The sequence below is a fragment of the Xenopus laevis genome, chromosome 6L (genome assembly GCF_017654675.1).
Source record: "Xenopus laevis strain J_2021 chromosome 6L, Xenopus_laevis_v10.1, whole genome shotgun sequence".
In the NCBI taxonomy this organism is placed as follows: Eukaryota; Metazoa; Chordata; class Amphibia; order Anura; family Pipidae; genus Xenopus; species Xenopus laevis.
In genome coordinates, this window is record NC_054381.1 from 35,893,293 (window position 1) to 35,919,234 (window position 25,942).

Consider the following 25,942-nt stretch of genomic DNA (forward strand, 5'->3'; position numbering starts at 1 on the left):
ATATTTTTTAATTGGGGGCCCTGGCCACTAATGTTTTTTATGGGGGGCCCTTACTACCAATATCTTTTTATTTTTTATTAACATGTGGGAACCCTAGCCACCAATATTTTTTTTGTTTTTTTACTGTGTGGTGGGGAGGGCGGACCTGCAGGTGGGGCTTGCGGTGGGCGCAGCCCAGGGAGCCCAGGAAATGTTGTCGTACGGGGCCCTGCGATTTCTGATGGCGGTCCTGGATATGGTTATGTATCATGCATTGTGCAGGTCAGTGTATTGTCTATGTAACACTACAGTAAGGTTTCCTTTTGCTTGTGGGCACATCTCAGGTCTGGAAATGTAATAGCTGTCATGCTCACAACATACAGCAGGGGGCACTGTAAGGCCATCCATGAAATACCAACTGCTTTCCCACAAAAATACAAGACATGCCACACTAGTCATTCAGCTTGTAGAAAAAAAGGGGGAAGCTTTATTAAAAGTAACAGATAACTGTTTATATTGCTCAAGTCATATTACTTACAAGCACAACATTATTGCAAAATAGTCCAAATATAAATATAATATAAATTATTCTTTCCATTCAGGAAAAGGGGCCAATGCTAATGAGAAAAAGCATGCAATAAAAACTGCTGAAGATTTCATAAAGAAAATGAATTATCCTGCTACCACACAGGTATTTCTGACATACAGACTTGGGTGTGTCACCCTTTCCCTGTACTTATTTCTATTTCTTATTTTTGGAATTGATTTTTATTAGATCCCTTTGGGGTTTATTTGTCAGAGGTGAAAAGACAACTCTCTACAAAGCCTATACAATGGAATGGTGGCGGGGGGCAGGTGGTAATTTGCATAATGTAGAGAGTGATATAATGAGACAATTTTTTAACTATTTGTGGTTTTTGCATTTGTTCAGCAGCAATCTGGTTGCTAGGGTCCAAATTACCCTAGCAACTATTCATACATTTCAGAAAGAGACTGGAACATAAATAGAAGAGGACCTGAATAAAATAAAAAAAATGAGTAATAAAAAGTAGCAATAACTATAAATTTGTAGCTTTATTGAGCATTTGTTTTTTACATTGGGGTCAGTGACCCCCATTTGAAAGCTGGAAAGAGTCAGAAGAAAAGGGCAAATAATTAAGAAACTATATATAAAAAAAAATTATGAAGAACATGCTATAACATACTAAAACTTATAATAATTATAATAATGATAATATATAATAATGATGAAGACCATGTATAACATACTAAAAGTTATAATAATAATGATAATATATAATAATAATAATGAAGACCATGTATAACATACTAAAAGTTATAATAATAATGATAATATATAATAATAATAATGAAGACCATGTATAACATACTAAAAGTTATAATAATAATAATAATGATAATATATAATAATAAAGAAGACCATGTATAACATACTAAAAGTTATAATAATAATGATAATATATAATAATAATGAAGACCAAAGGAAAGAAGTGCAACCCTCTGTATATTCTGGGAATAGGGCTGCTGTATACAAAGACTACAGCTGGTCATAAGTTTAAAGGGGTTGTTCACATTCCAACACTTTTTTTCAGTTCAGATGGTTTCTATTCATTTACTTTCTATTTTCTAGTTGGTTTTCTAATATTGAAGTGTAAAGTTTTATTTTTCTGAACCAGCTCTGGGAGAGGGGTCAGAGAATCTGTAGTGTTCTAATTATTTGATACATTTCTTATCTGTGTCCCTGCTGAGCAGAATCTCTGGGTTTCATTACAGGCAGCTGTTAGAATTGATACAATAGTTGCTAATACTCCAAAGATGCTGCTGAGAAATGTTTCAACTAATGAAACAAAATTGTATCAGAAGCTGCACCTGAATTATTGAGCTGCCAGACTGAAACACCAGACATGTGCATTAAACTTTAAACTTTAATTCTGGAAAAACAGTAAAAAATAAAACTAGAAAGCAAAATGAAAAAAGTCTTATTTCTGGTGAAGAATCTGAAAACAACTGAATCGAAAAAAAGTGTTGGAAGGGGAACAACGCAATGTTGCCAAAGAAGCAGATCTTTGCCCGATGTGTGGCCTTAATTCAGCAGCATAGTCAGACAGCCATGCAAACAATAGAAACAATCTCCCACAAGCAGACACTCATTGATAGTATCTTTTAATAAAAATTAATTCATTCCTATTGGCGTTTGCAAATGAAAACTCTGTAATAGTTTGTATTGTAAGTGATTACGAATACTATTTAATAGTGCTCTCTACATCTTAGATCATTGTGTTACCAGAAGGAGCAGAAACGCCAATATTTAAACAATACTTTAAAGACTGGAAGGATAAAGAGCAGAGCGAGGGATTTGGGAAAGTCTTCACTACGGAGCAGATAGCTCACATCGAACAAATTCCATTTGATGCGACTCAGCTGCACACGTCGACTAAGATGGCTGCCCAGCACAACATGTTGGACGATGGATCTGGAGATGTAGAGGTGGATTTTTTTGTATTGTATACATTGGCAATAAAACTAATTTTCCATCAGACAATATTTCTTAATTAGAAATAAAAGGTGGGGTGGGTAATGTAACACTCATAATACAGGTAGGGAACCTTTTATCAAGAATGCTCAGGACCTGGGGTTTTCCAGATAAGGGGCCTTTCCCTTTTGGATCTTCAAACTTTAAGGGGCAGATTTACTAAGGGTCGATTTTCGAAGTTAAAAAACTTCGAAATTCGACCCTCGAATTGAAATCCCTCGACTTCGAATATCGAAGTCGAGGGATTTTTACCGTATTCGATTGATCGAATGATCGAATAGAAATTGTTCGAATTGAACGATTCGCAGGATTTTTAGCGATCGATCTAAGGATTTTTATTCGATCAAAAAAAAAACTTAGAAAAGTGCTCTGGAAGGTCCCCATAGGCTAACATTGTACTTCAGTAGCTTTAATTTGGTGAAGTATGAAGCTGAAGTACTTCGATTATCGAATGGTCGAATAGTCTAATGATTTTTGCTTCGAATCGTTCAAATTGAAGTCGAATATAGCCTACTCGATGGTCGAAGTACCCAAAAATTTACTTCGAAATTCGAACTTTTTGAAATTTGAACCATCACTCGAGTTTAGTAAATCTGCCCCTATGTCTACTAGGATTGTTTCCCTCCCAATAAGGATTAATTCAATCTTAGATTAGATCAACTACAAGGTGCTGTTTTATTATCAAAGAGAAAAAGAAAATAAGAATTTGGATTATATGGATAAAAGTGGTCTATGGGAGATGGCTTCCCATAATTCCAAGCTTTCTGGATAATGGGTTCCCAGATAATGGGAACCCCATGCCTGCATTAATGTATTTTTTTTAACACAGACATACCTACCTACATCATAGTCTGTCTCTGTTTGCAAGGTGATCCTCACCATTCTTTTCTGTGCATCAGTGGACCTATATTTTTGGAAAGTTCTATTTAGAGAGCTTATTATGTATTAGATATGCCCCTTACCCGCTGCTAGGGTTGCTGGATATTACTAAACCTAATTCTTCTGTTGTATTTTTATAAAATATGCACACAATTCACACAGTGCCCCAGTAATCCACAATAAAGTGCACTGCACTGTAGCAATATTAAAAAATATAAGGCCAGTCAAAGTGGCATAAATATAAAAATTCTACATTTCACTGTTACTGGAAAGGTGATGGATAGATGGATAAACAGTGTTAAAGGTAGTACTTATGGGTGGATCTATTCAAGATAAAGCCAGAGCAATGGCACACAAACTCTGAAGCATTAAAGGGCCTCAAGGTAGGGACAAGACAGGGATTTTCTTGTTGAGTGAGGAATGGGAGCCCTGCATTTCTGACTTTAATTGAGGCCATACAAAGTCTTGTTTCATCCCTGACATCACTAGAAATTGCTTGATTTGAAGAGTGAATGGAGCCAGTATAGCAAATACTAATTGAAAATCAGACCAATCAATAGTCTGCTGACAGTTTTTACACCAGAACTTTTTCATTTGTCTAGATCTGGAGAATTGAAAAGAATGGAAAAGTACCGTTGGACCCTGAAATCTACGGGCAGTTCTACGGCGGAGACTGTTATATTATTATGTACACGTCTTTGAAAGGTCAAAAAATTATTTACACTTGGTAAGCTGTTACAAGTATTATCTTCGCCAACTGAAATCGCCATAGTGGAAATCCCATAAAGGCCCATTAAACTTCACAGAATATTCAGAATTAACTACACTAAAATTTTATTTTTAAAATACAATTCAAACCATTGTTAAAACATGTGTAACTATAGGGTGTGCCCTGCTGATTTCATGGATTTGTGCTTCTTTTTGATGCACATTTGGTCTCATATTTAGAAAGCTTGGTAACAAAAAATAAAGCACATTGCTGCGCCTGATTATATGTGAATGTGTCTTTAAGTGTAAACAGAGACCTAAAAACCTTAGGTTGTGCAGAGTTAATGCCATTTAATTGAATTCATTTCACATGGACACAAAGGATTTGGCCAAATCAGAACTTTGTAAATATTGCTGGGATGCTGATAATCCCCCTGGCCAAACCTTGGATTCAGTGCTTCTCTGTTTCACTTAAAGAAGCCCATGTAAGATTCTCTAGGCCTCATGAAAGCAAAAATGTAAGCTAACAGTCACCAGCATGTAACCACCAAAGTAAACCATTCCACTGACTAAAAGGGAAGTTGATTATTAGTTATAAATGGAACAATCACTTTGCCCTCAATTTAGGGGACATCTGTACATCCCACAATACAATTTATAGCACATTTAATGGGCCTTTTTTTCTGGATTGTGAGATGGAATGTTTTTTTATCTTAGCATCTTAAGGGCAGATTTACTAAGCTCGAGTGAAGAATTCGAATGGTAAAAAATTTGAATTTCAAAATATTTTTTTGGGTACTTCGACCATTGGAATCGAATGATTGTAACGATTCAAAGTAAAAATCGTTCGACTATTCGACCATTCGATAGTCGAAGTACTGTCTCTTTAAAAAATACTTCGACTTCATACTTCGCCACTTTAAACCTACCGAGGTGTAATGCTATGGGGACCTTCCCCAGCAAAGTTTTTTTTGGTCGAATAAAAATCCTTTGATTGATTGCTTAAAATCGTTCGAATCGTTCGTTCGAACGATTTTTATTTGGTCGAAGCATTTGCACTAAATCCTTCTAATTCGAAGGGTTTAACTTCGAAGGTCGAATTCGAGGGTTGATTAACCCTTGAAATTCGACCCTTGATAAATCTGCCCCTCAGTGTGTTAGATTATATTTACTTTTTCAATTAAATGTACAATTGCTATTTAGTATACACTTTTTATATGAAAAAACATCCAGCCCAGTCAACAGGGTAATAGATCTCCCTAAGGAATACTTAATTACTGTATGTCAAAATGTAGTAGCAACAGTTGCAAATTCCACAAGACTGACCACTTAGACAAAGAGTGCCAATGTATGCTGATAACTTGCTAACTTATGCCATCAGAACCAACAGGTATAGTGGCTTTATGTGAAATCACTCTAACCCACTCTTGTGTTCTACACTTATTGCAATTCCCTTTAGTTTGAGGAAGAACTATAACCATTTCTAGTATTAGATCAGATTAACTAGAGGATAATATTAGAGGTGCCGATGCCCACAGGTACTGGTAGAGGCCTTCGATACGGCATGTTCATGGTAAGGATAAAAACGGGAGAAGATAATGTAGACCTGGCCAGGCTAAAAGTTAGGGTAGATAGTGCATAACTACAGCTAATACATAGTTCAAGTGATGCTTGCAAAACTAAAGAAACCCTTGGGGAAGTTACTTTGAAGACAAACTGAACATTTGACTTCATGCCATTTGAGGACATGTTTTGCTTGGAAATACTCTAAGGGGGTTATTCATCAATAATTGAGTGTTAGAGTTTTTCTTACCTAGAATGAACTCGAATGGTATATTATTTAACAAAAATTTTGAATGGGAAAAACCCGATTATGTGAGTTAGATTCCCGCAACCCTAAACTATAAACCGCTCAAATCATTCAAGTTTTCAGGCAAACCCCTCTAGAAAAAACTCGAACATCTAACCGATTGTTAGCCTCAAATGGTTCAAGGGACCTCTGCCATTGACTCCAACATGACCTGGACAAGTTTTAGATGGTGTATTTTAAGATTCAAGCTATTTCCAGGGTCAGGGTATAATAAATCTCGAATGCTGCGTTTTTTTTTTAAACCCAAAATTTGCGTTTTGACCAAAAAATACAATTCGAAAATTCGAATTTTTGTGGCTAAAACAACTCGAACCTTAATAAATCTGCCCCTTGATTTCAGAAGCAAAAGGTCAACAGAGGTGCAGTATATTCAAATACACAGATTAAAACTGATAAATCAATATTTAACCAAATAGGTTAGTCAAAAGGCTTTGTCTGGGTTTGTCAAGTATGATGTCTTCCTTAAATATTTTGTTCTTATCCAGGCAAGGAGCTCATGCAGCAAAAGATGAGTTGACATACTCTGCATTTCTCACGGTGCAGCTGGATCGTTCCCTCAAAGCTGGTGCTACTCAAGTAAGAACTTCATGTCATTTCTAGTTAGAAGTAGAAATGATCAAAAACGAATTCATCTACATCAATTGGGAAAGGTAGACGCTATGGCAGTGGCACAATGGTACTTATGTATGGGTGCTGTAGAATCTACAACTGCCAACACTTTAACCAAAGGGTTAAAGGTGATCTATCAGGTGATGATTAAGAAAAATGGGGTTTATGATATGTGGTAACACCTGGTTAGTTCCAAAGCTTAGCAGGCTGTACCAGGCTCTCAATAATAAACCTGCATGTACAGTACAGCTTTGATGATCTGGGGCAGTGGTCTCCAACCAATGGCTCGTGAGCAACATCTCGCTCACCAACCACTTGGGTGTTGCTCATATGGCCTCAAAGCAGGAGCTTATTTTTGAATTCCAGCCTTGGAGGCAAGTTTTGGTTGCTTAAAATAAGTGCGCTGCCAAATAGAAACTCCTAAATACTGCCAGTCCATATAGGGGCTACAAAATAGTAAATCACAGCCCTTATGTGAAACACCCAGGAACTTTTTTCATGCTTGTGTTGCACCCAAACTCTTTTTTACATTTGTGGCTCCTGGGTATAAAAGGTTGGGGACCCCTGGTCTGGGGTGTTCAAAAGTTCCAGTACCGAAAACTTTGTCAACAAGACACTGATTTATTTTCTAATTTTTCTAGACAAGAGTATCACAGGGGAAAGAACCTGCACATTTGCTAAGTGTGTTCAAAGACAAGCCACTCATTATATTCAAAGATGGCACATCAAGAAAGGGAGTTCAGGCTCCCACGCGACCCGTGCGCCTTTTTCAAGTACGAAAGAACTTAGGATCTATCACCAGAATAGCTGAGGTAAGAATTTTGTTAAATAGTGATACAATTATATTCAATAACAATGTAAGCTGGATTTGTCTACTCCTTACAGTTTACTCATGACTTCTAATGCAACAAATATAAAGAGATGTTTCTGCACTAGAGCTCAGTGGTGTAAGACCCCAGGTCATGGCTACAGTGGGCCTGGTACTATAAGAAGTCTTTTCAAGAACAGAAATGTTAAACAGTTGCAACCAAGCCCCTGGGCCTAAACACTAACCCTATCTCTAGAATAATAAGGAATAAAGTGACCTGCCTTTTATTCCTTCCATGATGGACCCCCTTGTCCGTCCTGCAACGTACAGCTATCTAACAGGAGAGGCTTAATAAAGGGGCCTTTAAGAAACACCTTTGAGACACGTTAAAAAGTGCAGCATTTGTACTGCTAAACATTTGAACAAACATGTATAAACTAATGAGTAATGGGCAAAGTCTCAATGCCCCATGGCCACCGCGCATGGACTTTTTAATTGATCTCCACACTGGATCCACATTTACCTGTCATCCTCATTTGTCTTACAATTGCTGCACTGTAGTGAAGCACTAAGCTACTTTCTGCCCTGAAAAGCTGATTATCCTTTATATAGAGCCAATAAAAAGTATCTCATGTTTTATTGTCATGGAACACTTATATCTATTCAAGTCAATGTATACAATACTGTTTTTTTTTTTACATTGATCAACAGAAATAGACATTAGAGGGCGGATTTATCAAGGCTCGATTTGAAAATTTGAATTTGAAATTAGAATTTTCACATTTTTTAATGGTCAAAACTGTCAAATTCGACTAGGTAGTTATTCAAATTTGATTCGGCTTTTTAAAAGAATTTTAATCCGATTTTTGAGATTTATCAAGCTCTAGCTCTTTAAGAAATCTAATTTGACTATTCAGCACTTAAAACCTGCTGAATTGCTGTTTAAGTCAATGTGAGATGTCCAGGGAACAATTTTGAATTGTTTGCAGCCTTCCTGACATTGGAGTTTTTTTCGAAGAAAAAATTGAAATCAAGTTTTTAAAATTTGAATCGAATTCCATTTGAGTTTTTAAAAACTCACATGAATTTGCAATTCGACCTTTGATAAATGTGCCTCTAGATATTTAGGGGCATATTTATCAAGGGTCGAATTTCTAATTTAAAAAACATCGAAATTCGAATTAAAAAAAACCCAGAAATTAAGTTGAAGTTTTTTTTGGTCGAATAGGTCAGTTTTCATTGAATAGGCCGTATTTGGCCGTATTCGGCCGAATTTGACGAATAAAAGGAATTGCACATTAGATCGAATTCGATTCAAAGTTTTCCCCAAAAAATACTTTGATTTTTCAAAGTCCGACCAATTGACTTCTATGGTTCTAGGAGGTCCCCCATAGGCTAAAACAGCAATTCGGCAGGCTTTAGATGGCGAATGGTCGAAGTCGAATTTTTAAAGAGAAACTACATGATAAATTTCGATATTCTAATTTTTTAATTATATTCTAATTCAAATTGAATTTGGACTATTCCCTAGTCGAAGTACACAAAAAATAGCTGGAAATTGGAATTTTTTTCATTCGAAAATTTCTGCAAAGTCAATGAAAAAACACTAAATTACCGGTACCAATTGCATATAAACACCCTCTCAAATCAGTATTTAGTAGATGCAGCTTTGGAACTAATTCCAGCCTTGAATCTGTGTGGATAGATCTCTATTAGCTTTACACACTCTGAACACTGCAGTTTTTTTTCCACTGCTCTTTGAAAAATTGCTGTTCTGTAAGGTTGTATGAGGATTAGGAGGGAACAACACAATGCCAAATCCTCTGTTGGACTGAGATCTGGACTCGGCCATTCCAGGACATCAACATTGTTGTCTTTAAACCATTCTTCTACAGTTTTGGCTTGGGGTCATTGCTTGCTCGAAGACTAATCTCCCAAACTGCATCAGGTGTTCCTCCAGGATTCCACTGTATTTTACAACATCTGTACAATGGTCTATCCTCACAGGCCTTCACGTTTTTGCTGCAGAGAAGCATTCCCACGGCATGTTGTGGCTGCCATTAAGATTCACAGTGGGAATGGTGTGTTTATGATGATGCACAGTGTTTTGCTTACACCGAACATTGTCTTTAGTCTCATGGTCAAAAAGCTCAATTTTGGTTATATTAGAACAGTGACCCCCTCAAAGCATATGCTTCTTTTTGTATTCTTGTCTTGGAGGCAAGTTTTGGTTGCTTAAAATAAGTGTGCTGCCAAATAGAACCTCCTGTATAATGCCAGTCCACAAAGGGGCTAACAAATCACAGCCCTTATTTGGCACTCTAAGGAACTTATTTCATGCTTTTTACCCCAATCCTTTTACATCTGAACGTGGCTCACAGGTAAAAAAGTTTGGAAACGCCAGTTTTAGACCAAAAAACTTCATTGCCAAGACATCATGTATGTTTTTCATTGACTTTGGCATTCTTTTTGCTACTCTCCTACAAAGCTATGTATGGTGAAGAACCTGGGCAACTGTTGTTGTATGCAAATCTCTGTCACTGTGACTTGTGACTCCTTCAGGAGATTTTTTTCCCTGAACATTTCACTGAGAAGCAAGGTTTTTTCCCGTTTCTATTGATTTAATTCTGTAATTATATTTATAGGTCGACGCAGACGCAACATCTCTGAACGCAAATGATGCTTTTGTATTAAAGATGAAAGATAACAGCGCCATCATGTGGATAGGAAAAGGTGCAAACGAAGATGAAATAAAGGGAGCTGAATATTTAGTCAAAGTTTTAAAGTTCAGAGCCACTAAAGCTGCAGAGGGAGAAGAACCAGGTATGAATTCATGGTTACACACAGATGAAAAGGTCCAACCTCTGTACAAATGATTTGTAATACTCTGTATGAGTATAACAATGTTTATATTTTCATAATGCAACAATCCTCTAAATATTACTTAGCAGCATTACAAGAGCAAAGAGTTGTTATAATATTCTAGTTGTGACCTTATAGTTGTGAGGTCACAGTTGCACTGATCATGTTTGACATCATACATGTTAATAATTATTAACACCATTAGAAAAATCTCCAGCCATGAAGACAGGCTCCAACCTCAAAAACCAGAGGAAGATAATACGATTTATTATTAATTTATTAATATATATATTTATAACACAGATATATTCTGGACTGCCCTTGGAGGCAAAAAGCCATACCAAACTTCACCTCTGCTTGAAACACGACTTGAGGATCATCCACCAAGACTGTTTGGTTGCTCAAATAAAACAGGGAGGTTTGTGGTAAGTGTGTATTTTAAACAGCATCACAGCACAACATAACCCTATTGTTTTAAAATACTGAGCAGCTTATTGTAAACTATAATTGGCAGATTTTAATAAAGGCTTGGGGAGGCTAAGCTAATATTAACAATGATAATACAGGAATGGGACCTGATATCCAGAATGCTTAAGATCTGGGATTTACAGTTAAGGGATCTTTCTTTTATTTGGCTCTGAATGCCTTAAGTCTGCTAAAAATAAATAAAATATTAAGGGGCAGATTTAACAAAGGTCGAGGTGAATTTTCGAATGAAAAAAAAAATATAATTTCAAGATTTTTTATGTGCTTCGACTAGGGAATAGTCCAAATTCGATTTGAATTTGAAAAAAATTCAAAAATTAGAATATAGAAATTTATCATGTACTTTAAAAAATTTTGACTTCGACCATTCGCCATTTAAAACCTGCCGAATTGCTGTGTTAGCCTATGGGGGACCTCCTAGAACCTATTTGAAGTCAATTGGTGGACTTTGAAAAATCAACATTTTCGGCCAAATACAGACCTATTCGATCAAAAACTGATCTATTCAACCAAAAAAAAAAAATTTACTTCATTTCAGTTGGTCTTTTTGAATTCGAATTTTGAAGTTTTTTCAATTCGAAATTCGACCCTTGATAAATATCCTGCTAAGGGGCAGATTTTTCAAAGGTCGAGGTGAATTTTTGAATTTAAAAAGATTCAAAAATTCAAATTTTGAAATTTAACATGTACTGTCCCTTTAAGAATTAGAATTCGACTATTCACAGTCTAAAACCTGCCGAATTGGTGTTTTAGCCTATGGGGGACCTCCTATAATCAATGGACTTTTAGTGGACTTTTGAAAAAATATATATATTTTTTTTGGGTGAAAAGCCTCGAATCGAATTCAATCAAATTTGTTTCGAATTTGATTCGAATTTGCAGCTCGATCCTATTCACCCATTTTTTTTTTAAAAAAAAATGTTTTTTTTTTGTTTTTTTAATAAATTTTGATTGTTCATTTTTTACGAATTTTGAGTTTATGGGAGTTGATGGGAGTTTTTAGAAACTCCCATAAACTCGAAATTCGACCCTTGATAAATCTGCCCCTAATTATACCCAATAGGATTGTTTTCTCTCCAATAAGGATTAATTATATCTTGGTTGGGATCAAGTACAAGGAACAGTTTTATCATTACAGAGAAAATAAAGTGATAATGGGTTTCCGGATAATACATCCTATACCTGTAAAATGAAAGCAGAGCCAGACAAAAGATTATTCACCAGTGTGACCCTGACATGTGCCCCTCCCTCTCTATTAGAGATAACAAAGAGGTGGAGAGGATTATTATACAGAACACATTATTCCTCCTTGGACTAATTCTGCTGTTTTGGGGGGGGGGGTAGCGGATGAAAAAAACAAGGTCAAGATCTTATATAAAATAACATTATAAAATAATAAGCAGTGCTTAAAAATGTGATCCTTAGGGCCCAAACACTTATGAACATGACATCACAGTAAATAGAAAAATGCAACCACAGAAAGCAATTTAAAACAGTAATGAGAAACACATGCTTTTGTATTTTTATCTGCAGTATAATCATAGTTACAATTGTGCTCTAAAACTGCAGTATGAGGCAGACCAAATATCTTAAAATTCCAATCTGTGGGGCTGGTTCCCGCCTAGGGCGTGACCCAGCATTACAGCCAATGTAATTGATTTATTTATTTACTTATTTCTGCTATTTTTTTTTTTTATTTACTGTGATTTTTTTTGTGTTATTAGTTCGACATTGCTATTGTTTGCTTTTCGATTGTCCCCTTTTTTTTCATTTTTTTCATTTATTCGGAAACTCTAAAAACGACGCGGTGTTGCACAAAACTAGGGATGCACCAAATCCACTTTTTTGGATTCGGCCGAACCCTCAAATCCTTTGTGAAAGCTTCGGCCAAATACTGAACCAAATCCGAACCCTAATTTGCATATGCAAATCAGTGAGGGGGAGGGGAAAATAGTGCGCAGCTAAAACGTTTTTTAGATTTTAGATTTTAAGGATCCGGTTCAGCCAGGCACAAGGATTCGGCCAAATCCGAATCCTGCTGAAAATGGCCGAATCCTGGCCGAATACCGAACCAAATCCTGGATTCGGTGCATCCCTACACGAAACCCAGCGCACATCAAAAAATTATTGGGACTTCTCTCACTGATTTATATGCAACCTTGATAGGTCTGAGATGCCGAATTTTCTGATTCTGACTTTTCCATCCTCAAAGATTAATAAATTACGAAAAATCTGTGATTTTTAAAAAGTCCGATTTTATTTAAAAAAAATCTCAAATTTTTCGTGATTTTTGCATTCGGAGTTTAGCAAATAACCCCCCAACTGCGTGAAATGAAAGGGAAATCAGTATTATTAACAGTTTTGTATGAAATAGGTTGAAGAGGTTCCAGGGGAATTTACTCAAGAAGATCTAGCAGAAGATGATGCGATGATGCTTGACACTTGGGAACAGGTATTTTCATTCTGTATTATTTACATATAATATACACATTTATGCAGAGATTATACATCATTTATATCAGTCCCTGCCCCACAGGAACTTACATTCTAAGAAACACCACTGAATGCTGCAGACAGTTTTATTAGAAGTAAATTAAGAATTTAGAGTGGAATCCCCCCCAAAAAAATATGAAAAAGTCGCAAGTGCTTTAATATATATAGCCCAGCGAATATCTCCTGTTTCATGACTAGTCTCCCAGAACTGTCTTCCCTCTGGTAAGAATGCAAATCGGTGGCGGGATAGCCCGTCTGCCACCACCCTAAAGCTGCTGGTGTCCAAGAGTTTAGATGACTCAACAGGGCAGTGCTGGGCCAACCCCTCCAGCTTTGAGCCCTAGGAACGTGCCTACTCTGCCTACCCCTAGTCCCGGCCCTGCAGCAGGGGCCAGATTGAGGTGAAATCTCAGGAATTTTGCTTAGGTGCATGTTAACTGTCAGGATCCCAGTTGAATAGTTACAGGGTGGGATCAATCTTTGTCCATCTGTGTTGAGCAGAGGCCTGATGTCCACAAAACATAGAACTGTAAAGACCATAGATTAGATATGAGAACCTATGGACACGATCAAGTGTTGTTAAAGTTTGGGTGCCAGATGAGCACTGACTTTATCTCATGCATTCTGGATTGTGTGTATTGTCAATTCCAAGTGTGCACAAAGTACCTAATCACTAAACTGCCTTTTCAATATGCACTTTCTTATTTAACTCTGCAGATATTTTTATGGATTGGAAAAGATGCGAATGAAGTTGAAAAGAAGGAGTCACTGGTGTCAGGTAATCCATCTCCAGTGTTTTTGAATGGTCAACCTTATGCTTTGATAGGTTGTCAGATTTATAAGCAACAGTACAATGACACTAAACAGGTCACTGGTGTGAAGGCCACAAAAGTTAAAGAACCCTTGGCACTGCCTATCAAGGTGCACCCCATGTGCATAGTAAACGTAAAGTGATGAAAACTAGCATTCAAATAGTAACGGGGAGAAACAGCCCTATAGCAGTGACTATTCCATTAGCATTGTGCCACAAGGAGAGGGAAATATAATATGTTAAGTGTGCTGATATTACAGAAGTATAACATCAAGATTCAGAGATGCCTCTTCCCACCAAAACCCTAGGATGCTATTCTCTGTTTTGTCTCCTTGGCTACATACCCATGTATATCTCAGCACCAGAGCTCAGTCCTTAATGCCACTTCACTGCTTTAGGGGAGGCTTTTTCCTTGTTTCTATTTTCATTTTATTTTTACAGAATGTTAAGTTTGTCCCACTCTATGTCCCCTTCTGCACTTTATGCTTGCTACAAGCCATGTGCCAGTGGTGAAATGTGATTTTTATATTTCATGTCTCCGTTGGATCATTTGCTCCAAAAACATTCTGTCATTCAGTGAGGGAGAAGGGCACAAAGCTTTACTCACTGGATAATGGAGTATATATTTATCTGATGCTAATGTGGATGAGAACTGATAATGTCATTTTGGTGGCACACATTTAATTAATTAAGTTGATGTTTGTTTTTTATTCTTGTAGCCAAGAAATATCTTCAAACTGACCCTTCTGGAAGGGACAAAGACATCCCTATTACAACTGTCAAGCAGGGAAATGAACCCCCAACATTCACTGGCTGGTTTTTAGCCTGGGATTCAAATAAATGGCAGAATTAATAGAGAGATGTATTTGGGTCCAGTGCTGTCCTAGGCACCTGGCTTCTGACTGCCTATGCAACATTCATTGAAGAGAAGGGTACCTGTACTCTCCCCTTAAATCTGATTCCAGATTTAGCCAAAACTGGCCAATGGCAGGCTACAGCGAATTCTTTAAAACCAATTTTTCTTGAACATATAATGTTCGTTGGCCACCCCTAAAGCTGCTGCCCTAAGCATAGGCCCTTGGGTGCCTTATATATATTAGGGATGCACCAAATCCCCTTTCTTAGGATTCTGTCGAATCCCGATTTCTTTTGAAAGATTCCCGAATTTCCAAATTCCGGACCGAATCTGAACCTTAATGTGCATATGTAAATTAGGGAAACAAACGGTGAAATAGAACTGGGTGTGCAGCACAGGGCTACAATTTTTTTGACTTCTTTGTGTGATGAAAAGTCATGTGATTTTTTGAAATCAAATTCAGTTTGGCCGGGCAGTTCGATTTGGCCGAATCCGAATCCTGCTGAAAAAGGCAAAATCTTGGCTGAATCCAGAACCGAATCCTGGATTCTGCACATCCATAATATATATGGAGAGACAGCTTAAATAAAAATCTTTAATTTTCCTCCTCTGCAGAATTCTGCCCTGAAATCCATTTCTCAAAAGAGCAAACAAATTTTTTTATATCAAATTTTGAAATCTGACATGGGGCTAGACAAATTGTCCGTTTCCCAGCTGCCCCAGTCATGTAACTTGTGCCTGCACTTGAAGATGGAACTACTTTCTGCCAGGCTGTTATTTCTCCAACGTAATGTATCTGAATCTGTCTCAGTGGGACTTGGCTTTTACTATTGAGTGTTGTTCTTATATCTACCAGGCAGCTGTTATCTTGTGTTAGGGGGCTGCTATCTGGTTACCTTCCCATTGTTCTGTTGTTAGGCTGCTGGGGGGAAAGGGAGTGGGTGATATCACTCCATCTTGCAGTACAGCAGTAAAGAGTGACTGAAGTTTATCAGAGCACAAGTCACAAGACTTGGGGCAGCAGGGAAATTGACAATATGTCTAGCCCCATGTCAGATTTCAAAATTGAATATAACAAAATCTGTTTGCTCTTTTAAAAAATGGATTTCAGTGCAGAATTCTGCTGGAGCAGCACTATTAACTGATGTGTTTTGGAAAAAACATGTTTTCCCATGACAGTATCCCTTTAAAGGCTGCCTGTTGTTTGCCTGATTGAGCGATTAGTCTTCCTTTTTTTTTTTTGTTATTTTTGAATTATTTATGGTTCTCAGGAAAGTAAGATGAATTGTACAAGGACTTAAAAGAAATACAGGCAATATATATATATATATATATATATATATAAATATTAACCTTCACAGATCTTTTTTAAAGTTGCTGGGATTAATGACTACCACAACCATAGAGAATTTTAGGTTGAAGGCTAAAAATATGTAAATTAAGTGAAATAATTAAATAAAACTCAAAAAATAAAAATTAAAGACTAAAGTCAGCTATTTTTATCTATTGAACTGGCTGCTGGGTTCAAGTGTGGAGTCCTGCCGAAATAATTGTGGAGTATAAATATATAGATTTTATCAGTCATATTAAAGCTTATTGCTCAAATTGGAAAACCTGGCCTGGGACAATCTTCTAGAATGCAACAACATTTGTAAAAATGTATTTATTCAGGAGAAAAGCCTTGTTCACAAATAGTCACTTTGTGTTTTCCTTTTATTTTGTTTCTGCCATATTGTTGAATAAATCTGTAAACACATACAGTAAAAGTATAAACTAAAATAAGATATGGGGAAAGATCCCAGTGAGTTGTATTACTGTTAGAACCAGAAAAAACAATTGAAATGCAAGATAATTGTACAGGTATGGGACCTGTTATCCAGAATGCCCAGGACCTGGGGTTTTCCAGATAACAGATCTTTTCATAATTTGGATCTCCGTACCTTAAATCTACTAGAAAATCCTGTAAACATTATATAAACCCAATAAGGATTCATTATATCTTAGTTGGGATCAAGTACATGGTACTGTTTCATTATTTTTTTTAAAAGTTTTTTTATTGAAATTTTAAACATTAAACATAATACAATTAGAAGAAGAGTAAAGGTATAGTAAAGAAGAAAGTTGAGAAAGAGGGGGGGAGGGGGGTAAGGCATAAAATATCACAACCATTATGTTAGTACATCGGCAGTTAACTAGATTGCACAGTTAGCCAGGCACCCCATATCGCTTCAAATTTTCCAGGGCATTCTCTTGAAAGATATGTAAGTTTCTGGTTCGAGAGAGAGTCATTTATCAGTTTCTGCCAATATTGTATTGTGGGGGGGTTGAGCGACTTCCAGTGCAGTAATATGGCTTTTTTGGCATAATACAGGAGCTGTAGGTAGCATATTTTAACATAGGAGCGTAGCTGCAAGCCCTCTATTATCCCCAACAGACAGGTTTCTGGCGAACGAATACTTGGTAGTGCAAGCTTTTCATTCAAGTATTGGAGTACTGCACTCCAAAAGCTCTGAATCACCGGACAGGACCAGAAGATATGAAACATGGTACCAGGTTCCACTCTGCACTTAGGGCACAGATCTGATACATTATCATATATTTTTGCCAGACGGGAGGGGGTTAAGTAAACTCTATTTAAAAATTTAATTTGTATAAGCCTGTCCCTCATAGATATAGATAACTCCGTTACAAGCTTTAGTGCATCTTTCCACTTTTCGTCAGTCAGGTCAGGGATATCGTCTCGCCATTTGCCCTTAACTCTCTCAAGGGGAGAGGGACCAGCAGTAGATAATATCGTATACAACCAGGATAGGGGTTTAGTTAGGTCTAACCTGTGTAAGTAGGTCTCAAGGGTCGTCACCTTCAAGACGACAGGCTTGATTGGAAATTGTACGTTGAAAGCATGGCGTAATTGCAAATAACGAAATAGCATATCTGGGTGGGGGTGCAGTTCCTGTTGGATTGTGGCATACGTTTTACAGTCACCATCAGTGACCACATCACCTAGGGTTTTTATCCCAATCTGTGCCCACCTTGCGATGTCTGGTAGTGAGCAAAAATGAGGGAGGTGATTATTGCCCCACAACGGGGTATGGGGGGACCAGGCTGTAGAGGTTCCTCGAACCAGAATTTGAGATTTCTGAAATGCCTTCACCACCGTGAGCATAGGTGTAGTGGTCACATGATATGTAGAGGCACCTCTGTAAGGGAGTTTGGCAAGGGCCTCAAAGGAGCCTATTACCGCAGCTTCCAACACTACTGCGGAGTTGCTACGGTCAGGAACAATCCACCAGTGGGCATATACCAACTGGGCTGCAAGAAAGTAAAGTTTGAGATTCGGCAGTGCGAGGCCTCCTCCAGAAGCCGGCGCCTGAAGCACCCTAAAGTTCAATCGAGGATGGTCTCCTGCCCACAAGAAGCCTCTAATAATTTTGTCTATTCTGGCGAACCAATGGGCCCGGGGGGTTACGGGAGAATTATGGAGAACATACAGAAATTTGGGTAGGAAGATCATTTTAAACATATTAATTTTGCCTGGTAAAGAAAGAGGTAGGTCCTGCCACACCGCAACTTTGTTAGTCAGGGTCTGTACTACTGGATCTAGATTAAGTTGTTCATATCTATGAAGATCCTTATGGATCACTATTCCCAGGTATTTAAATGTGTGTGCTACTTTGAGCTGTAGCAAGGTGTCCAGCGTATCCTGGGGAAGGGGATCTATGGGAAACACCACAGACTTAGTGCGATTAATTTTTAAACCAGAGTATTGGCCAAACTCAGAAATAGTTGTCAGGAGATTTCCTAGGGCGAAACCCGAGTTGGCCAAATAGACTAGCATATCGTCAGCGTATAATGAGATTTTCTCCGACAAGTTTCCTATACGTAAGCCCTGTATATCCTCATTCGCCCGTATTCTGATGGCCAGGGGCTCTATAGCCAGGGCAAACAGGAAAGGCGAGAGAGGACACCCCTGTCGGGTGCCCCTTCCCAGTGATATGCTTTCCGATACTTGCCCATTGACCAATATCTTAGCTCTCGGATGTGCATAAAGTATCTGAATCCACTTTCGTATTTTAGGACCCAGCTTATAACGAGTTAACACCTCCCATAGGTATTGCCACTGAACTGTGTCAAAAGCCTTCGCTGTATCGAGGGACACTACAATCCTATTCCCCCCATTATCATGTTGGATCGCTAGGTTAGTAAAAAGCCGTCTCACATTGATATCTGTGGTTTTAGAGGGCATAAAGCCTGTCTGGTCCGGATGTATTAGATCAGGCGCTATCAGTTTAAGTCGGTTGGCTATAATTTTGGCAAATATCTTAATGTCGCAGTTAAGGAGGGATATAGGGCGATATGAGTCACATCTGTCAGGGGGTTTGCCTTACTTGTATATTAGAGTAATAAAGGCGTCATAGCATGAGTCAGGCAGTACCCCTGTTTGATGAATTCCATTAAAGAGAGCTAAAAGTTTGGGGGCCAGAAAGTCTACATATTTCTTATACCATTCAATCGGAATCCCATCCGGACCAGGTGCCTTCCCCATAGGAAACCCATTGATAGCATCTTTAATTTCATCTAAGGTAATGTCTTGGTCTAATTGCATGGCTAGATCTGGAGGGACCTCTGGGAAGTCTATTGTATTTAGGAATTCCTTGAGCTTGTCAGAAGAGGTATCAGGTGGTGAACGGTATGTGGATTGAAAATACATCTCAAATTGTTGTGTCATTTGTATTGGGTCGGTAATGAGAGTAGTCCCATTAGTAATGGCCTGTATCATAGTCTTCGGTACATCCCCCCTGGCCAGTAGCGCCAGCAGCTTCCCATTTTTGTCGCCCTTGTCATACCAGGCAGCTGCTCTGTAAAGCTCCCGTTGCGAGTATTTGTCAACTAGTAGTAAGTCCAGGTCTCTCTGAGCTGATTGCATAGCCTGTTTAGTTTCGTCAGATTCTATTAGTGTCAGATCTGTTTCTGCTTTAGCTAAGGTGTCTTGAGCAAGAGAGAGAGCCTGGTCCCCCTCTCTGCGTGCTGACTTAATAAGGGAGATATATGCACCTCTTATATAGGCCTTACCGGCGTCCCACACTATATGTTCTGCTGCAGTGTCGTGGTTTATTTCCCAATATTGCGTCAGCAAAGGAAGGAGACGTTCGTTAACCTTTGGGTTGGCTATCCATTTGGGGGGTAATCGCCATTTAACTCCTCTAACCTGATTGGTGCCACCCAGAGATAATAGTAGTGGGGCATGATCAGAGCACATCCTCGTCAACTATTCTATAGAGTCAACATATGGTATTACTTCAGTTGTACCTATACGAGACATCGCTGCAGAGGCCACAGAGTAACACGAATACTGTTTAAGCTGGGGGTGTCGCCATCTCCAGATATCCATCAGGCCTGTAGCTTCCACCCAACGGGCAAAACTTTTTGTGTCATGAGCAGAGGGGTGAAGTCTATCTAGGGCCGGATCAAGGACCAAGTTAAAGTCACCTGCCCATAGCATAGGATGATTGCCCATTTCAGCCACTTTTTGTAAGATTTCATTTAGTATTTGAATGTCTGCAGGAGGAGGTAAATATACATTAACAATTATATAAGTGGTATCAGCAATTTGGGCTTTCAAAATTACATACCGTCCACCTCTATCTGAAGTTAATGCGTGAAAATGAAAATGTAGTGATTTCCTAACCAGGATAGCAACTCCCCTGGAGTATGTTGAGAAGTCTGCATGATATGCCACCGAAACCCAGTTCCGTTTCAGTGCCCGAACCCTCTGGCCCACTAGATGAGTCTCCTGGAGCAATACAATATCCGCCCCAGATTTCTTGGCCGTATCTAAAACCACTGCTCTCTTGATTTTATCGTTAATCCCACGCACATTCCAGGACAGTAATTTAAAACATTGAGGAGCCATAGCCATTTTTAGGGTAAATTTTGTGCCACTGAGGCCAGCGTAGCTCTAAGGGCCCGCGGGCTCCCAGCAAAAGAATGGTTGTGTCAGGCGATATAGGAGTGTGCTTCGAGTTTCGTGGGGGACCTATAGCTGTCAGCAGCAATGTCTCGTACCACCACCAATATTTAGTAGTCCTTAAACCTCCCCTCATAGAGGTAAGAAAAGAAAGGGGAAAAAGGAAAGAGAAGAAAAATAGACAAAAATAATACCCATTAACATTAAATCCCCCACCCGGTATCCTCCTCCCAACCCGGAGATACATTTTCCCTTAATTCGAACAATCCCAACAGGGGAGTGGGTAGCACTTGGCAATAACTCTTAAAACAAAAAGGTAAGGTGAAACAGGGGCAGAGTCCGAGTCTCCGTAGTACCTAGAATAGCACATGAATAATAGTGAGATCCTGAGTGTCATCCCTGCAGCAGGATCAGGCTGAGGAAGCCAAGTACATCAGGCACCGGTGCAAGACCGGCAATGAGCACACCATGTCCCAATATTAAGACAGTGAAGATCTCAGCATGTCATCTGAGGGGAGTCAGTGGTACGCCGTCCCACCGAGTCCCCTTCCTTCCAAATCATGGGAGTAAGCCTCAGTGTATTGGTAGTGATATGTCCAAATTTAGTATTGATACACAATCAGTACGTGCTTGCTCCTGCCCTGAGCATGCCCTTGGCGGGGTAACTAGAGTGTCTCTGAGAGCTCGTAGGCACAAGCAGGAACAGTCTGAAGCAACCAGTCCTCAGTTTGGGCTTACAAAGTTCCAGCCATATTCTAGTCTGAGGCGGAGAGGGTACAGCCATGTGTCACAGAGCAATGTGAGTAAATGGGGAGTGATGCCCTCCCCTCACCGTCAGGGAATATAGCCTACAACCCATGGCTCAGTCTAAAGAGTGAGGCTATAGCAGTCAGAAAAGTATAAACAAGAATGATCTCACCTGCTGCAGCACCTTCTTTTACCGTCTGTGTTAATTAGGGCGACGAGGGCTAGCTCTAGGGGACAGATTGCCCCGGGCATCGAGCCAATCGCTTGCTTCTTGAGCTGAGGTGAAAAAATTGGCTCTGTCTCCAGCTTGAACCCTCAGTTTGGCTGGGTAGAGCATGCCGTATTTCAGATTGGCTTCTCGCAGGCGGCGCTTGACTGCCGTAAAGGTGCCTCTTTGTCTTTGAAGCTCTGCAGAATAATCTGGGTAGATGGATACCTTCTTTCCTTCCACCATAATCTCAGGGCTCTGTCTGGCTGCCTGCAGTACGGCGTCACGATCTCGGAAGTTTAGCAGCCGAACCAAGAAGGGCCTGGGCGGTGCTCCTGGCGGGGGGCTCCTACCTGGTACCCGATGGGCCCGTTCGACCGCATAAAAAGGCGAGAATGCAGCTGTGGGGACGGAGTCTCGCAGCCATTTTTCTGCAAAGGCCACTGGGTCATTTCCTTCCGTTCTTTCTGGGAGCCCCACAATACGTAGGTTATTACGTCGCTGCCTATTTTCATAGTCGTCCAGCTTGTCCGTGCAGGCCTTAAGCTGAGTTTCCATGCGTGTTATTGCTGCAGGAATTGGAGCGCAGGTGTCCTCAAGAGTTGAGATTCTGTTTTCTGTCTCACCCACTCTCTCCCGCATATTCTGTAAATCGGCCCGCAGTAGCGAGAGGTCGATCTTGACTTCCTCCAATTTAGTGGAAAGCGAGGTCCTGCAATCCGTAATTGCGTCCAAGAGCAGCTGTGTCGCCGCTTCAGGTTGCGATGAGGAGGAGCTCGCAGTCGCTGGTTCAGGTTCCTTCGGATGAGAGCCATTTTGAGAAGGCTGCCTGGCAAATTGCTCAAGTTTAGATGCCGCATCAGACTTTGGTTTTTGCGTTTTGCTGCCTCCCATCATGAGAAGGAAAGTGTTGTTATAGTAGATACTGCACGTGGTGCTAAAGTAGGATCTCAATAAGTAGTGGTAGGTTGCGGTACACGGAGCTCTTAACTGTGCCCTTTACATTATAGTAGCATCCATGCTTGTCCTGCCCCACCGGACAGATTGGTGTTGTACGTGCTGTAGGGGCCCTTGGGCAATTGCCCTAGGCAAGTAAGCTTATTGGAGAACCTGGGTGGGCATTTGATTGCAAGATGCTGGGCTGTAACTGGTATAATGCAGAGGGGTATCTGAGATCTCCCAGATGGATTCCCACCACTTGACTGAAAAGCCTGCTCCTCCTTGTATCGAAGGCCCTTTGTGTGTGGAGCACTCTGGCTGCGTTTCCCTGGGACCAGTGTAGGTGGGGCTGCAGGCAGAGTCACTATCCCTCTAGCACAGGAACAGTAATAGGCCTCACTGCCTCAACCCTCCCAGTCCTTAGGTGAAAAACAGGGCTAGAAAAAAGCACAAAGAGCGCCCCCAGGGTCTGCCAGGCACTCACCCCACCTTTCCTCCCGCACCTGGGCCGCAAACTGCAGTCTTGGCCTTGCGCGGCGGGGTTGGAGTTCCGGTCCGTGCGCGTCTGGGTCAGAGCCTTACTCAAGGCCGCGGCTTTGGGCGCGACACTAGGCCGCACTGTGTTTGTCCGCCCTGGCGCTGTTGGAGCGGCGGTTTCGGGCTCTGACGGGAGCGGATGCCCCCCTACAGCTGCAGGTAACAACAACTAGTCTGTATGGGCTGTATTTGTGGGGGAAAGTGCCGTTTGGCAAAAGGACCCTGGGAGCGCCTGAAAACTGCCTCCACGCTGCTTGCCAGCTAGCCACCAACCCCGTACTGTTTCATTATTACAGAGAAAAAGGGAAATCATTTTTAAAAATGTGGATTATTTGGATAAAATTTTGTCTATTTTCTGTAATTTGGAGCTTTCTGGATAAAGTGTTTCCAAATAACGGATCCCTTACCTGTAGCAACATTCAGGGTTTGACTGGTTATTTTTTTGTCCACATAAGAAACATGTTCCTCATTACGAATCAAGAAAAATGCCACTATTGAATTGGAATTTTGTTTCAATGTGATGTATATAATTTGTGGATGTGTTAAATAATAAAACATAGCATTTTAATAAAAAGTTGATACTTTCCCCTTCATTTTAATAAAAAGTTGATACTTTCCCCTTCATTTTAATAAAAAGTTGATACTTTCCCTTTCATTTTAAAGTGAGCATGAGGATGAGTATGTAAGTGCTGCAGCGGGAATGAGTGTGAGTTTGTGTGTAAACATTAAATAAACCCAATAGGCTGGTTTTGTTTCCAATAAGGATTAATTATATCTTAGTTGGAATCAAGTACAAGCTACTGTTTTATTATTACAGAGAAAAAGGAAATCATTTTTAAAAATTTGGATTATTTGATTATAATGGCATCTACGGGATACAACCTTTCTGTAATTCGGAGCTTTCTGGATAACGGGTTTCCAGATACCATCCCTGTATATGCGTAAAGGAAATGGATCATTTACAGATGCCATACAGGTATACGTCCCCATGTTGTACTTAAAAGTGAACCACTCCTTTAAAGATAACCTGCGGGTTGCTTATTGCCTGCAGCTTAGAAGATTTCCCACGGGGGAAAAAGTGACTCATCTGTCAGGGATCTAAAGCTTTTAGTATTTTTCTTACACATTTCCAACCTGCCATATTGTATAAACTGAAGTACTGAGAAAACAGATCTATTTCATATATTGTTGAAATATGATTTTAAACTTTTTGATTTCTGGAATATTCGCTGAATTCATATTTTTCTTTTGGCCAGAACAGGCCACTACATGGCAGCAATGTTTGTACCCATAAAGGGTTCTGTAGTAAAAGGCACAGACTTTGCCCGTGTGCAGTAACTGATAGCAACCAATCAGCAGGTGGCATTTAATGGTAACCTGCCAAATTTTGTAAAATGGACATGGTAATCAAGGGGTGTGGTCACAAAAACGGGCGTGGTAAAATTTCCCGCGATCCACGCCGCAAATCTTTTTGTCCTCTTTCTGTTTCCAAAATGTTGGGAGGTATGAATAATGTTGTATAGGTTTATATGTGGGACTTAGCCTCTCTAAACACAAAGCTTCTTTTAGGGAACTGAAGCTTTTATTACATTCAGCTCTAAAAATTAGATAAGAGGGTCCACAGATACATCCAGAAATATTCACTTCATTGTTTTTACACTGTTAAATTTTCTATTTTGTAGTAGGTCCAATACTCTCAGTTCATTGCTTTGTGTGCATGCCTGTGCATTCACTCGTTACTTCCCACAGATCCCGCTTGTCCGTCCAGTCCCAACTTGTGCCCCTAAACTAGTGCCTTCCCACACACCCAGGCCTAACCAAGATGTACAACACAGGCAAGCAAAAAAGGGTGAAAGTGTAGAGTATGTATATGTACTGTATATTGTGAGTGGGTCCCTAAACTCAGTAAGTAGCAGCACAGAGCATGTGCAGTGAATCAGCAGAAAAGAAGATGAGGAGCCACTGGGACATCTTTGGAGACACAGATCTTTATAATAAAGGGCTGTGGTTGCCTTGGGCTGGTACAGAAGCCCAATTCATAATGTACAACATTTCTAGCCTAATTCTTGTTGGCTCAGTTATTGATAAGACTTCATTGGTAAATGTAGAGAAATATCACCGCTCAACAGAGGGTGAATTATTAGGGAGAGACACAATCTCTCTGTTACAGTGACAAGATAGTCATGTTTACAGATAGTCACAAAGAAAATTTGTCATTAGGTGACAGTATCATGACATATGGATGGAGGTGTCTATTTAAGTAGTTTGGAAAAACATGAAGTGACAGGACGAGGATAGGTTTTTTTTATATATACAACATTAATATATTGTTATGAGCTAAGGAAGGCACAAACAAATACTGGAAGCTTAAACCCACAATGTCCATCAGCCTTTGAGAGCTATTTTAGTTGTTTTGCTTTTAAGTTCAGCAACCTATGTAGTATTGAAAGAACATTCTAAGACCAACTTTACCTTTAATATTGCCCAGATTGTAGTGATGGGCGAATTTGGGGCGTTTCGCTTCACTTACCATTGTTTCACAGGAGCAGGTCCAGGAGGGGGCGCATTGGTAATGCAGAGAGTGCAATTGCACGAGTACATGTATAGGGTCCGTTATCCAGAAACCCA

At 39.6% G+C, this 25,942-nt stretch overlaps 1 protein-coding gene across 1 annotated transcript in view; it reads left to right on the top strand.

Moving 5' to 3' along the window:
• LOC108718853 (adseverin) overlaps nucleotides 1-15,395 on the top strand; it is a 30,477-nt gene extending 15,082 nt beyond the window's left edge. Inside the window, exons 7-16 of the mRNA XM_018267344.2 lie at nucleotides 582-670; nucleotides 2,272-2,487; nucleotides 4,015-4,139; nucleotides 6,476-6,566; nucleotides 7,241-7,411; nucleotides 10,053-10,230; nucleotides 10,573-10,694; nucleotides 13,130-13,207; nucleotides 13,966-14,026; nucleotides 14,779-15,395. Of these exons, the coding sequence (XP_018122833.1) occupies nucleotides 582-670; nucleotides 2,272-2,487; nucleotides 4,015-4,139; nucleotides 6,476-6,566; nucleotides 7,241-7,411; nucleotides 10,053-10,230; nucleotides 10,573-10,694; nucleotides 13,130-13,207; nucleotides 13,966-14,026; nucleotides 14,779-14,912 (1,265 nt within the window). The 3' untranslated portion in view covers nucleotides 14,913-15,395. The remainder of the gene's footprint in view (nucleotides 1-581; nucleotides 671-2,271; nucleotides 2,488-4,014; nucleotides 4,140-6,475; nucleotides 6,567-7,240; nucleotides 7,412-10,052; nucleotides 10,231-10,572; nucleotides 10,695-13,129; nucleotides 13,208-13,965; nucleotides 14,027-14,778) is intronic.
• The last annotated feature ends 10,547 nt before the right edge of the window (nucleotides 15,396-25,942 follow it).